Raw genomic sequence first — 15550 nt, 5'->3', positions numbered from 1 at the left:
ATTTAATCAAATTTCTAGTCTATTATCATAGCATGCATCATATATCTTAATTAGATATGGACATACCTGTGAGTTAAGTATAATGGTTTGATAAGAATTTGCCCTCAAATGTAAAGAGACAAACAGAGGAAGATTATCCCATTATGCATACCTGGGCCTCAATTTATACAGGGATGCCAGTTAGAAATGATCAGAGGGCCTGAAAATCATATAGTATGAGGTATTTTATACACAAAAAAAGCCTAAACTATGGTCTGAAAATAACTTGCCAGGGTCTGAATTCAGGCTATTGCCTGAAAATTGGCATCCCTGTTTATAAATAGTTGATATCAATCGTAGCTATTTACATAAGAGATAAGGGACTGCAAACTAATAATTGATTGCATGATTTGGATCAAAGCAAATCTCCCCTTTGCAGCTATAAGACGGCGCCCTGACCTGCATTACCAAAGGGAATTTTTACCCATATAATTCCACATTGGTCTTTAAATTTAATGACTTTGTTTTTCCTCTGATATTGCTGCTTTCTTTCCAAGTAAACATTTTCCAAAATAGAAAAAATGATAGGAGTAACATCAAATTAAATGCACCAAAAGAGACTGGTACCATGACATTCTTGTTATAATTAAAATACTACAAGTTTATTATCATACGTCATATGAAGATACAGAAATCCACTGCAATAGGAAAAAGGGTGAAATGTCGTACATGACGTTAGGCTCTTCAGGGAAACACTCAAAGTTTATGACAAGAAATCCTATCAGGCATTCATGGTAAAACAAAAACAAAAATGTGCGCAAAAGTTATATTTAGATGCTTACACGGTTATCAAGGAGGCCTATTAATGCATCCCAAATGCTCAATGCTCAATAATATAAATAATATAAATTATAATATTCGGGGAACTTTTTATACAAAGCCACCATGGGCCTTTCCTATGTTCTCCAATTTCATTTTAAACTATTGTAATAACTGACCATTCCTTGTATGTATTTATACTTGTATGTTTATTTGCATTTGCTGTGTTTTTTATGGAAATGAAATAAATAAACGAACTTGAACTTGAACAAACACCATTTTGAAATGGATTGCCATTTACACTCCTAGAAAAACCTATAACAAACTGTTGGTATTTGCTCATTCCAATATTAGGTGAGTAGTGCGCATGTGTGACTTGTCGCTACTGTGCGTGCGATGGTACGGAAGCAAGGCGATTCACGTGATGAAAAACTGGAATCGTACCAAAGTTTTGAGAGAGGGCATTTACACTGCAAAAATCTGTGAAATTTGGGCAGGCATTAAAAAAACGCACTCCAGAGGTGGATTTTTTTATTTCGGTTTTTCGTTGTGATTGCCACCGGAACGTGAGAAAATTGATGGTTTTCGGTTGCATTGTAAATGCAACTAGGTGCAATGTAAATGCAACTGAGTGCATCTTTACTGACCATGATTTGAGCAATGGAATGTGGTGGTATTTAGATGTTTTGATTTCCTAAATATACTTCAATGCATAAGCAAAAAGGGGTGATTTAGCATATTTTGAGTTGAAAAACAAGGGTTGGAAGTAATAAACGAATCTGTGTTGTATTAGTGCATGTTCTGAGAATTAGCTGTGAATATCAGAATGACTTCAGCTACACAAATGATATGAACATATTCAATTATTTTAAGATGATGCAAGAGAATGGGAAGTATGCATAGGCACGTGATTAACATTACTGTAGAGCAAGCAATTGACACAATGGGCTTATAGCCAGTCGTGTTCCTTTTGCATCAAGGCATAACAATAAACTCCAAAGTAGCCCCACAACTCCCATTTAATATCTTAACAATTAAGCACGGTATTTTGAGCAGTCCTGTATATTTATTTGATGTTGAATGAACACGAATACACAACAAGGGGTCATATATGCACATGACATTTAGAAGCTCAGTTGGACAAGTGTTTATTAAAACACAGCAGATTTAGGGGTAGTATTGATCGAAGATGAGGGAGTCTCTTTTGAGGGGGGGGGGGGGGGTCTATACATTTCTGGGAGTATTGTAACCTCTCTTTTTATAATATCCTGAACTGCCCTTGGGTAATATAGCTATTTAAAAAAAGCGGGCATGCTTAAATTCATTGTGTACAGTAATTGCTTCTTATAGCTGGGGTGTAATTTCATACTCCAGGATATCGTTGGATCAGTATAGTTTGTCCTACTTGCCCATTTTCAGTCTTCCTGAGTGACAAAGTTCAATAACAAAATGTAGAGAAAGATTGAAAGTAAGAATGGTTAAAAAAAGTAGTACTTTTACACTATTTCTCTCTCTCTCTCTCATTCTCTTCCCCCTCTCTCTCTCTCTTTCATTATCTTTCTCCAGAAACTACCACTTTCATTATCTAGCTCACACACTCATTCTTTCTAACCTTCTCTCCTCTTGTCTTAGTTTCTCTCACACACACACCTCTCTCTTTCTCTTTCCTCTCCCTCTCTCTCTCTCTCTCTCACCTCTCATTCTCTTCCCTCTCTCTCTCTCTCTCTCTCTCTCTCTCTCTCTCACCTCTCATTCTCTTCCCCCTCTCTCTTTCTCTTTCCTCTCCCTCTATCTCTCTCACCTCTCATTCTCTTCCCCTCTCTCTCTCTCTCTCTCTCACCTCTCATTCTCTTCCCCCCTCTCTCTTTCTCTTTCCTCTCCCTCTATCTCTCTCACCTCTCATTCTCTTCCCCCTCTCTCTCTCTCTCTCTCTCTCTCTCACACACACCTCTTTCTTTTTCCTCTCTCTCTCTTTCATATCTCTTTACAACCACAATTAAATATTGTTCATGATTTTTTTGATGATTTATATCCTGTTATTACCACATGTAGAAAAAATAAATTAAAAGTCATTGACTTTTGGGTTAAGTAGTACAAGGTCAATTACACTTTACAGAGAAAAAGAACAAATAAATGACCCTGCATGGTAGGAACTTAACTATAGCTGTACATCGATTGAGGCCATATAAGACGGATTCACCAATTCACTTTTAATAGAAAAAATAGGGATACAGAGACTGTACACAGTATGTACCAGTAAGTTTTCATATGAAGGTGAATATTATCTTGCAATCAGGGCCAAGGCAAGACAATCAATAAGGATGTCAGGTGGTGGTACCGGCATGGGCAACGTCACACATGAGAGAGAGAGAGAGAGAGAGAGAGAGAGAGAGAGATGGAGGAGGCATAGAGAGATGGAGGAGGCATCGACAGAAAAACAAGAAAACCAAAAAAGAATTAAGGATGACAGCTACGACCTAGGGTGCGTTCAATCGAATTTTCGAAGCTAGAATCACAAACATGAATCACAAATCAAAACGCCGTTACAAAAAACAAGGTCACTGCGGTTAGCGTTCAAGCGATTTTTCATCAACGCTGATTCTAGCTCATTTCGAGCCCAGCCACTGCGGATCACACTCGCAGTTTGACCCAGGAAGTATAGGTCAACTTCTGCGCGCGCTTTTTGGAATTGTTTACGGCCAACTGTCGACTGCTGTTTTGAGCATAGATCGCAATAATAAAACAAAGAATGAGAAGGTGATGGAAGGAAGAAACAAAAAATAACATAAGGAAAGACAGAAAGAGAAAGTGATAGAATGATTGAAACAAAGAATAACATAAGAGAAAGTGATAGAATTATAAAAACAAAGATAACATAAGAGAAGGTGATAGAAGGAAGAGAACAAAGATTAACATAAGGAAAGACAGAAAGAGAAAGTGATAGAATGCTTAAAACAAAGAATTACATTAAAAAAGCTGATAGAAGGAAAAAAAAACAAAGATTAACATAAGAATAGAAGGAAGAAACAAAGAATAACATAATGAAAGACAGAAAGAGAAAGTGATAGAATGGTTAAAACAAAGAATAACATAAGAAACTGTGATAGAAGGAAAAGAACAAAGATTAACATAAGAATAGAAGGAAGAAACAAAGGATAACATAAGGAAAGACAGAAAGAGAAAGTGATAGAATTATAAAAATAAAGAATAACATAAGAGAAGGTGATAGAAGGAAAAAAACAAAGAATAACATAAGAATAGAAGGAAGAAACAAAGAATAACATAAGGAAAGACAGAAAGAGAAAGTGATAGAATGCTTAAAACAAAGAATTACATTAAAAAAGCTGATAGAAGGAAAAAAACAAAGATTAACATAAGAATAGAAGGAAGAAACAAAGAATAACAAAAGAGAAAGTGATAGAATTATAAAAACAAAGAATAACATATAAGAGAAGGTGATAGAAGGAAGAAACAAAGAATAACATAAGGAAAGACAGAAAGAGAAAGTGATAGAATGATTAAAACAAAGAATAACACAAGAGACTGTGAGTGAAGGTAAAAAAACAAAGAATAACATAAGAGAAGGTGATAGAAGGAAGAAACAAAGAATAACATTAGGAAAGACAGAAAGAGAAAGTGATAGAATGATTAAAACAAAGAATAACATAAGAAACTGTGATAGAAGGAAAAGAACAAAGATTAACATAAGAATAGAAGGAAGAAACAAAGAATGACATAAGGAAAGACAGAAAGAGAAAGTGATAGAATTATAAAAATAAAGAATAACATAAGAGAAGGTGATAAAAGGAAAAAAAACAAAGAATAACATAAGAATAGAAGGAAGAAACAAAGAATAACATAAGGAAAGACAGAAAGAGAAAAAGAGGAAAACAAGGTATAACATAACGGAACAGGCCATGATAAAGAGCATGGTATAGTAAACGCAAATTGCATGAAAAGCAGGCGCGCGGTTTTTGCCCAAACCGGAACAGGCTCCGTCATACAATCATGATTGAGAACTCCGTCCGTTCAATCAAATTTTAGCGACCGTGATTCTGCAGAATCATGATACAAAACGCATCTTTTTCAGCGTTTCATGTTTGTGTTTTTAAACACGTTTATTTTTACGACCGACGAAAAAATCGCTTGAACGCATTGCGTTTTAAACTAAACGTCTTTAGAAACCGTGATTCTAGGGTGAAAAAGTGTCGATTAAACGCACCCTTAGTATGCCACACAACATAGACAGAGAAAAGGGGAAGGAAAGAAAAGACACATAGAAGGAATCTATAGGACAAGGATGTCAAATCTTGCATGCATGGTAGGTAGGTAGAGAGAAAGAGAGAGAGAGAGAGAGAGAGAGAGAGAGAGAGAGAGAGACAGAGAGAGAGAGAGATACAGAGACAGAAAGACAAACAAACAGAGAGACACAGACATATAGAAAAATAAATTGAAAGAAATTAGGATGTCAGGGGCTGGCCGGGGTATCTGTTTGCTCTGCGATGTGTTTGATCTGCAGTATCAACGTGAATGAAAATAGGAAGTTTATCTTCCTGCATGAATCAGATAAGCTTCAAGTAAATGGCTCATCACAAGGAGGAAGAGAGAGAGAAAGAGAGAGAGAGAGAGAGGTTTTGATGAAGATATGTTCTGTTTGTGTAGAAGATGTATAGAATAGGAGAAAATAGGTGCTGAAATCTCATCAGCATAAATCTGCGAAATGTGTGAATACCCTTCATTTTCTGAATAGACCAATTCTATCATCATCAAATTGTTCTCAAATCTTTAGGAGAGTGACAGAGAAGAAAGGAAGAGAGAGGAAGAGGAATAAGAGGAAAAGCGAGGAGTGAGAAGATAAGAGACAGAGAGAGAGAGAGGGAGAAACAGCAGAAAGTCAGAAAGAAAAAACAAATCTAAAGAGAGAAGTGGTCAGGTATCTATATGGAGAGAGCGAGAGAGAGAGAGCAAGAAAGAGAGAGTAAGAGAAAGAGAGAGAGAGAGAGTGAAAGAAAGAGAGAGGGAGAGAGAGAGAGGGGGGGGGGTGAGAGAGAGAGGAAAGAGATCAAGTTGCATTATCACATTTGATGGTAGGTGGCGGTGTGACTTACCAAGCTTGTTTAATAGCAGAAGTAAAAGGAAGAGCGAAACACACCACACGGATGTCAAAACTTTATCACTTCTAGTCTGCAGTTCTATCGCTTCGGTGGAATTACTGCTTGGCACTGTGTGATAAAGACGCAATCCGGAAAGCAGAGTGGTACATGTTTTCTGAGAATCCCTCAACACGTTTGTGATGCAGATTCTGTTAAATTGAGACCACTTTCTCTCCATGGATGTGATAAACAATTGTCTCTGAGGACTTGAATACACAACACAAGTCAGCCATAGAGAGGTCATTCGTAAATAAATGAGATTTTAATGCAGTGATTGTTCATGTCATCACAACGAACAAGTGATAATTGGAGCATACCTGTACATGTATTTGTGTCTGCTGTAACCCAAATTTTTTGGATGATCATCTCATTAGCAGTTTCACAGGTAAGGCATCTTTGGTTTCACATTGATTAACCTTTCGTTTACAATAATCTGAAAAAGGGCTGCATTAGTTATGTTATCTTTTTCAATATTTTGATATCCTAGTTTCTGTTTAAGTGTTTGGTTTTAATTGGCTTTCTGTTCATTTCGGTAAAAGATAGTACTGCATTGGTTACTTTCCATAGTATCTCTTTTCAATAGTTTGATATCCTAGTTACTGTTTAAGTGTATGGTTTTAATAGGCTTTCTGTTCATTTTAGTAAAGGATAGTACTGCAGTAGTTACTTTCCATGGTATCTCTTTTCAATACTTTGATATCCTAGTTACTGTTTAAGTGTCTAGTTTCGGCTTTCTGTTAATATTTACCATTTACTCTGCAGTGAGAAAAGCTAATTAAAAAAAAGCTAGTTAAAAAAAAAACTCCACACAACAACAACAGCGGCAGCCCAACGTATAAAAATCATAACATGCTCTACCCAATTTACCTACCTCTGCAACTTATGAAGAAACACTTGACAAATTATTGCTCTGTTTAGTAAGGAATAGACAATCTTGATTGTCAGTTGGTTTAAAATGCCTTAATCTGAAAGCTATTAAACACAGAGCAACTGTTCTCGTTACTACTCTACATAATTTTGAATGTATTTAAAACATTTTGGAATTCATCACGACTGCTGAAGAACATTCCAGATTATTCAGAGCTCATTCAACTTTCCATGCTCAACAATTTCTAAAGGGGGTGAGCAAAAGCAACCAATCAGAATTACAACACTTCTCTACATGTATAGAGCTGGTGGTTGTGTCTTGTAGCAATTTATGGCATTGAGTATACTTTCTTATCAAATACGGTTGAAAACTAAATTATTCATACCCCTTGTAAATTTGATGGTTTTTGTAGCTTAACAAATGAAAGGTGGACTGGTTGAGTTAGGGCCTTTGTTGAATACATTTAGATGCAATCTTTGACATGAAACATTCTCAAGAAACATAAATTTGGGACAAATCAGTTTTTGTTGATACTTAAAATGTTACAACATGTGGAAAGGGTATGAATAATTTACTTGTTAACTGTATGTTAGGCATCATGTGATAACAATACAAAATTACTTTCTCCCTGTCCAAATATTGGATTTGTATTTTTCAAAATGACGAATTACATCGTAGAAAGAGAAAAACAAAAAGGAGGAAGAATGTGAGGAAAAAAAAACAGAGAGATAGAGAGAGAGTGAGAGAGCAAAAATTAGCATGGCTGAGATAGAAAGAGTAAAATTGAGAAATAAAATGCTAGTTAGATAAAAAAGAGAAAGGAAAAGTGAAAATCAAATCAGACAGTGGGCAGAAAAGAGGGGGATATGGTATCAAAGCATAATTTGCAAAATTTAAATAGTTATATAAATTGTAACCAAAATCTGGGGGAAGAAAAAGGAAGTCCGTGTTCCCACACGGGCCTATTTGTCTTCTCCAGTACAGTATCCTTTTTAACAGACTATCATCCGTTTACCAGGAAGTGGTGACTTTGATTTCAGGAAAAATAGCCTACGTCACTGTGCCCTAAACCAGTTTCCATTATTTTAAAGATTTTACCTACTTCACCTTTTAACCCATTGCTTACCGGAAACCAAGTGGTTCCTGTATTTAGCTTATGAAAAGATAAGAATTTTGTATTCAACAGGTTAATGACAATATAATCATGACTTTTTTAAGGGAAGGATCTGCTTGAATTTCAGCCAAAAAGGGCTGCGTCATTTTGAATTACCGGTATATTTTCACATGGACTTCCTATACTTTAATTTTACTTAAATTTATGATTTTAGAATAATATAATATAATATTTTTGCATACATAATGAGCCCTGTGACCTTTGACCTATGACCTTGTGACCTCAAAATCTAATCAATTAATTGGCTCTGCAAGATACATACATGACCTTGGTTTGGCAGGAATGCATCAATCAGTTCTTGTGATAACGTGATCACTAGCTATTTTTGCATACATAATGAGCCTGTGACCTTTGACCTTTGACCTCATAACCCCAAAATCTAATCAATTCATTGGCTCTGCAAGATACACATGACCTAATTAGGGCAGGAATACATCAATCAGTTCTTGAGATAACGCAATCACAAGCTATTTTTGCATACATAATGAGCCCTGTGACCTTAGACCTTTGACCTCGTGACCCCAAAATCTAATCAATTCATTGGCTCTGCAAGTTACATACATGACCAAAGTTTGGCAGGAATCCATTCGTCGGTTCTTGAGATAACGCGATCACGAGAACGGGACGTACGGACGGACAACCCGAAAACATAATTCCTTCGGCTATACTTCGTAACGGTGGCATAAAAAACACCATTAATTAATCCTAGGAGATTGTACAACCTATCCATGGCACTGAAAGGATATTAGTTTTTCCTCATCTTTTAGGACAGTATACATGCATACTCTCTCCTTTTATCAGGCCCTTCTGAAATCCAGGAAGTTCAACTGCATGTAGCTGGCAGAGGGAGGAAAACAACACGTTATTGAGGGCAATTAAGTCGAGTGTTAATGGTGCTGTTACCTTGATCATTTCCTGGGTAACTGTACAAATGAATTCCATAGTTATTAAAAACCATATCAAAGATACTGCTTGAATTATTTGGAGCTTTTTGTGCATTACAGTCATATGACTGATATCCTTTATGAGTTAACTCTGTTATCAACTCTGTATGACAGTAAAAAAGAGTAAACTTTTGTATTGCTCCAAAGAGATGCTAGTTTGTATGTTTCAATGAGAAACATAAATGAACCAAACTCAATGTGCAGGGGTACTTGAATGTTCTCCCACATGCTATATCCTATTGCATTTTGGGTTTAATACTTTCCAAACTTACAGTAGCGTCATCTATAAATTCATCCCCCCCCCCCCCAGGGGCTCTCAGAAAGTAGATTAGCATACATATTGTTAACAGAAATCTGGAGAGGTCATTTGATCCCTGGATTCAGAGGTGTCACAACTATCCTGGTCTATTTTTCTTCTGGGAAGTAGGATTCAATATCAGCAATACTTCAGGAAATAACAGTTTGGGGTATTCATTTTCAGCAAAAATGACTTTCCTGGTGCTCCTTTTACAGCATATATGAGTCCAGACTACAGTGCTGATTTCACACAATCAGGGATTTGTCATCGATTACAGGTATCTTCTTTGAATGTTGGTGAATGGTTGGTCACTTTCTATTACATCTGTCTCACAAAATAGATCATTGTCAAGTAGAATAATTTGCACATCAAAAGGTAAGATGATAATCATTAGTCTTTACATTTCTTTTGTCTCGTCCTGCAGATAGAGTTGAAAGCTGACTTATTGGAGAACGGGTGTGACTATAGCAATAGCTGCAAACATGGAGACCACACCAGAATTGGACTACAGTCTCCTGATGGACGACCTACCTGAAAATGGAACACAGCGGGTCATTTCGGTATATGAGCTGTATGGATACTTCAACGTCGTTATCGTGTCAACCATATTTTGCGTGATTGCTTTTCTGGGACTTACCGGAAATACCATGGTTTTCATCGCTGTTGGTTTATCGCGTAAACTCCACAACATCACCAACGCGTTCATTGTTAACCTGAGCATCTGTGACTTTCTGTCCTGTACCATCCTGCCCTTTCATGCGGTTGCCGTGATCGCGGAGGACGGGTGGCCCCTTGCAGACTGGTTCTGTTCCTTCATCGCGTCCCTGTCCATCATCACTCAAACCAGTGGCATCTTGAACCTGACCATGATCAGCCTTAACAGGTACGTCTTGATCACCAAGCCTCGGAAGCTCTACATGAGGGTGTACACCCACAAGAAGGTAGCCTGGATGATCGCCTTCACGTGGCTCTTCCCTTTTCTCTTCCTGCTTGTGCCACAGTTCTTTCTGAGTGGGTTGGGTTACCAGGACTTCTTCAGGATCTGCATCTGGAACTCACGCCACAAGCTGGCTCTCGTCTTCCAGGGTATCGGTGCCCTCGCTTTCATCATCTCCACCATCCTCATCATCTTCTCCTACGTCTCCATCTACCGTTTCATCCGAAGGCACATGCGCATGATGGCCAACAAGGAAGGTGGCAACGACCCTGCAGCATCGGTCGAGATCGTCGAGGAGGAAAGCGCCCTCAACGATAACAAAATTGGCACCTCCACCAAATCACATAGATCGACGAAGAAGAAGACCATCAGTAGGAAACAAATTGAAATCACTAAGAACCTTTGTCTGGTGGTCGTGAGTTTCTTCATCTGCGTCTTGCCCTACACAATCCACCTTCCCACAGGGATCTATGACATGAGAGGGACCTACCTAGCCCTCCTATTCATGTCCCACGCTTGCATAAATCCTATTCTTTACGCGGCAAAGCATCCGCATTTCAAGGTCATCTTCAGTTGCATGTTCCGATGCAAGTACTCAGAGATACCCATGCCTACTATGGGAGTGAAGAAATTGTTTCGCCGTGCGACATCAGCATCAACATACAGCAGCACTGACGGTAGATATGCCTGAGTGATGTAGCTGCTGAAACAAACTGCTTGCATCTTGAAGTTTTCTAATTTAGAGTTGTAGAGATTTTATGAACATGACAAGGATCATGGATGTATTAGCTGATCTACTAGCAGCTACATGACATTCCATATAGCCAATATGCGTACAAGAACCAGGTGGTTCCTCTACAAAGTCCAAAGAATTACAAAAGTCAGCAATCAATGCCTTTAAGAATTCATAACCTAAGAGAGTTTGAACAGTTTTACTCATTTTAACACAAAAGCAGCTAGGAACTAAACAAAATGATAAACAGCAGTTAGAGTGCTTCAGATATTTGAGTCAAACACCATTTACTGAACATACTACCTAATATTCATCATTTCTTTGTCAGGAATATTGCTTTGGTTAATTTTCTTTCTCAGGACACCAAATCAGTTACTCTTCTAAAGATCAGAGCTGTCTCTCATTTTCCTTCTTATAATGAGAACATTTTCAGTGTAAATATCAATAAATACAAGTTTTAAGGAAGAAATCAAATAATTAGTTGTTGGTATATGGTCTCCATTAATAATGAAAAGTACCTGCCTTGCGACAAAATACTGTCAGTGTCTTAGCTGTTGAATATGATTGATATTGGTATAATATGTGTCTTTTAAGAGACCCAAGTCTGAGCAATTATTTTCTTTCATAATTTTTTTGGTGAAAATGTCAAAAGGTGCCAAAAAGTGTCAATTGACTGAGTACTATTGTGAATTCACTGGTAATCTTCATATTGATGTCTAAAATGTTTTGGATTGATATTTAATCACAGCCCTCAGTACCTACAAAAGTTTTTTAATTACACCACACCAACAAAAATCTTGAAATGTACTGATAAATAGAATATGGATATTAATTTGTTGCATCATCTGCTAAGAGAGAGATGTTCACTCATATATCCTTCCTTCTCTCAACATACAAAATTGTCTGTATATTGTCAGTACTATTTAAAGAAGGTAGATATCTGTATATGAAATTTTAAGTAGTGAATTAACCAATGGATGTAAAATATGATGAGCTTTGATCCAATATTAATTTGACTTACTAGAAACCATTTCATTTCCATTCTACAATTTCAGAAGGGTGTTAAATCTGTGCTAAATGATGATTCAACAACTTTCTGGATTTGAGAAGATGGTGTATATGTTTAATACATATGATAGATTTGTATACAGGTAGTCTTCTCAAACAAGTTAAAGAATGGGTTTAAGAGTATCTAATTCAGTATAACTATGTGCCAGATGTATGACTGAATATCACTCCACGATCTAGCTCAATAAGACTTGAATACTGAATTATTTACAATAATGGCTAGGATTTTTTGTTGTAATTTATCTAAATTAATAATTTAAGTCTACATCTTTTCTTTTGCAAAAATATGATTCATCAAAGCACTGATTTTTTTCTCCAAAAAAAAATGTACAATTTCTTGTAAAATCAATTCTATAAAAATATTAAAATATAACAATGTCCTTTAGAAATAAATGATATTACTTTATCTGTTATTGTGTTGCAAATGATAATTTATTTTAATAATGACATTTTGAAATTTCTGGTTTCATAAAATTTTACATTTGAAAACTGTATTAGTATTGTGTGCGAACGTTGTTTGGAGGATTCTCTAAAGTTTCTTGTGTGTGGAAGTGTGAGGCATATATATCAGTAATGAAAAAATAGGATGAGAGAGGAATAAAGAGAGAAAGAGAGGATGAGAGAAGAATAAAGAGAGAAAGAGAGGATGAGAGAGAAATAAAAGGAGAAAGGGAGGATGAGAGAGGATTAAAGAGAGAAAGGGAGGATGACAAGAATGGAGAGAGAAAGAGATGAGAGAGGAATACAGAGAGCGAGAGGGAGAGGGGGACAGGTAAGAGAGAGACAGAAATAACTAGATGGAATTTTGACTGCGCGCAGTCGAAAATGATGCCTCCGCTATAGAGCAATTTAAACAAGTTTGGAGTTTAAATCTCCAGTGGTTCTTGAGATATCATGATAACAATCTCAATGTATGGAATTTCATAAGTTGACCTCTGTGACCCTTGACCTTTGACCTACGTGCTCCAAAATCTAATCAGATTGTCTTCCTATGGTGATACACAACTATCATTAAGTTTGAAGTTTAAATCTCCAGTGGTTCTTGAGATATTATGATATGGTGATACATACTATCATTAAGTTTAAAGTGAAAATTCTCCAGTGGTTCTTGAGATATCGCGATAACGATCTCAATGTATGGAATTTCATAAGTTGACCTCTGTGACCCTTGACCTTTGACCTACGTGCTCCAAAATCTAATCAGATTGTCTTCCTATGGTGATACACACTATCATTAAGTTTGAAGTTTAAATCTCCAGTGGTTCTTGAGATATTATGATAACAATCTCAATGTATGGAATTTCATAAGTTGACCTCTGTGACCCTTGACCTTTGACCTACGTGCTCCAAAATCTAATCAGATCGTCTTCCTATGGTGATACATACTATCCTTAAGTTTGAAGTTTTTACATCTCCAGTGGTTCTTGAGATATCATGATAACAATCTCAATATATGGAATTTCATAAGTTGACCTCTGTGACCCTTGACCTTTGACCTACGTGCTCCAAAATGTAATCAGATTGTTTTCCTATAGTGATACACACTATCACTAAGTTTGAAGTTTAAATCTCCAGTGGTTCTTGAGATATCATGATAACAATCTCAATGTATGGAATTTCATAAGTTGACCTCTGTGACCCTTGACCTTTGACCTACGTGCTCCAAAATCTAATCAGATCGTCTTCCTATGGTGATACATACTATCCTTAAGTTTGAAGTTTAAATCTCAAATGGTTCTTGAGATATCGCGCTAACAAACTCAATACAAGGAATTTCATAAGTTGACCTCCGTGACCTGGTACCTTTGACCTACGTACTCCAAAATCTAATCAGATCGTCTTCCTATGGTGATAAATACTATTCCCGAGTCTTAAGTTTAAATCTTAAATGGTTCTTGAGATATTGTGATAACGGTCAAACGGGACGGACGTACGGACGGACAACCCGAAAACATGATGCCTCCGGCACCACCTTCGGTGGCGGAGGCATAAAAATAGAGTATGTGCATGAAAGAAATAATGTAAATGATAAAGAGAGAGAGAGAGAGAGAGAGAAAGAGGGAAAGTATGTGTGTGTCAGTAAATAAATGAAAGAGGGAGGGAGGGAGGGAGAGAGCATACAGAGAAAAATATGAGAGACACCAAAAATAAAATGCAGAACCAAACCAAAGAAGATAGAGACAGCTTTAGCTCTTGTTTACTTGACTTAAAAGCATGTGGTGACACAAAACCTGTAAAAGGATGATATATGGGGCATGATCTAACATAATCTGATTACCTCTCCAAAAAATATTTTACGCTTTACCTCATCCAATAAATAATACAATTTTAGAGCACGATATTAGGATCATGCCAAACATGAAGCTTTATTTGAAATCAGTAATGCACCTCGAACTATGACTTGTGCAAATTTCCTGCTGCCTCCAAATTTCCTGTATGGCAATTACTGCTATCGCTCTACAATGGGATATGCAATTTCTGATTTACATGCAATTCTTTAGCTTTGGGGTGGGATTATGTAGGGCTGATTTTACAGGAAGGGGTTTTTGTTCAAGAATTGTCTATGCATCAAGAAAACTATTCACATCAGATCCTTTATGAAGTCTTACATAATAGTAATAATAATAATAATAATAGCTAATAGTCCACTCCAAATTTTATTAAACCGAAACAGAAATTCTTTTTGCCCAACGGATTGTGAGCCCGGCAGCCACTGGGCAGCACCAGATCGATGTTGCTCTATCCCTTATTGTTGAACGCCAAACAAGATAGCAACAACTCCCATCTTTTAACGTCTTTTGGTATGACGCGGCTGGGGGGTTCGAACCCACGACCTCCCGGTTGTGAGGCGGACACTCTACTGACCAAGCCAACACTAAGAACAAGAGAGTGATTATAAATTGAAATGAGAGACAAGTAAACACCAAGGGCACTTCGTAGATGAGGAGCTTACTTTTCCAGTCTTTCACAAATAGACCTTGATCTCTTTTACAATTGCAAAGCCCTAACGACCCTGCATATAAATATCTAATCATTAAATTATTGACAAAAACTCATCCCTATCCCTTATTCTGTGTTATTACATTTATTTGAATTTTTTTCCTCAAGTATATATCACAGAGTAATTAGCAATGCTGAATATGAAATATTCAGCTACACTAGAGTCAATATCTTTCAAAGATATCCATTTAAATAGATGGACTTTGTATAATGTATGCTTAAAATTTAAATATATAAAAACACTGTTAGGCCCTACTTATATCAATCTTGCTAAAAGTCCCCCCCCCAAAAAAAATATAAAAAATAAAAATAAAAATAAAAAAAATAAATTTAAAAAATACAGACGTGTTGATAGATTTGTCAATACCTGGTAATGTTAAAGTTATGAATCTGTGACTCTTGTTCTTTGAAAATTGTACTTTCACAAAACTAAAAGGATTCACAAAGCTGACATAGCCTTCACTTTGAATTAAATTATCAATAACATCACTGGAAACAACTGGTCATATGTCAATGAGGAAGGGCACGCAGAGCATTTATGAATTATGAGGGTACGTTTTGAGAATGAGAATGAGTT

General features: G+C 36.6%; 1 protein-coding gene across 2 annotated transcripts; it reads left to right on the top strand.

The window, feature by feature from the left end:
- Positions 1-5097: 5097 nt before the first annotated feature.
- LOC582418 (5-hydroxytryptamine receptor 1F) lies at positions 5098-11833 on the top strand. 2 transcript variants are annotated; one of them, XM_030991644.1, is made up of 2 exons: positions 5098-5119; positions 9660-11833. In XM_030991644.1, the coding sequence occupies exon 2, from the start codon at positions 9718-9720 to the stop codon at positions 10861-10863; it is 1146 nt and encodes a 381-aa protein (XP_030847504.1). In that variant the 5' UTR covers positions 5098-5119; positions 9660-9717; the 3' UTR covers positions 10864-11833. The 2 variants fall into 2 exon arrangements, with proteins under 2 accessions (XP_030847504.1, XP_787462.4); XM_782369.5 differs by lacking the exon at positions 5098-5119 and adding an exon at positions 5852-6336.
- Positions 11834-15550: the final 3717 nt, after the last annotated feature.

The sequence above is a fragment of the Strongylocentrotus purpuratus genome, unplaced genomic scaffold, assembly GCF_000002235.5.
Source record: "Strongylocentrotus purpuratus isolate Spur 01 unplaced genomic scaffold, Spur_5.0 spur5_scaffold_2, whole genome shotgun sequence".
Lineage (NCBI taxonomy): Eukaryota > Metazoa > Echinodermata > Echinoidea > Camarodonta > Strongylocentrotidae > Strongylocentrotus > Strongylocentrotus purpuratus.
Note: the sequence above shows the minus strand (reverse complement) of the source record. Positions and strands in the feature narration are given on the sequence as shown.

What these genes read in the sequence shown, in the direction of transcription:
- LOC582418 (XM_030991644.1), top strand. Translation starts at nt 9,718, where the DNA reads ATGGAGACCACACCAGAATTGGACTACAGTCTCCTGATGGACGACCTA.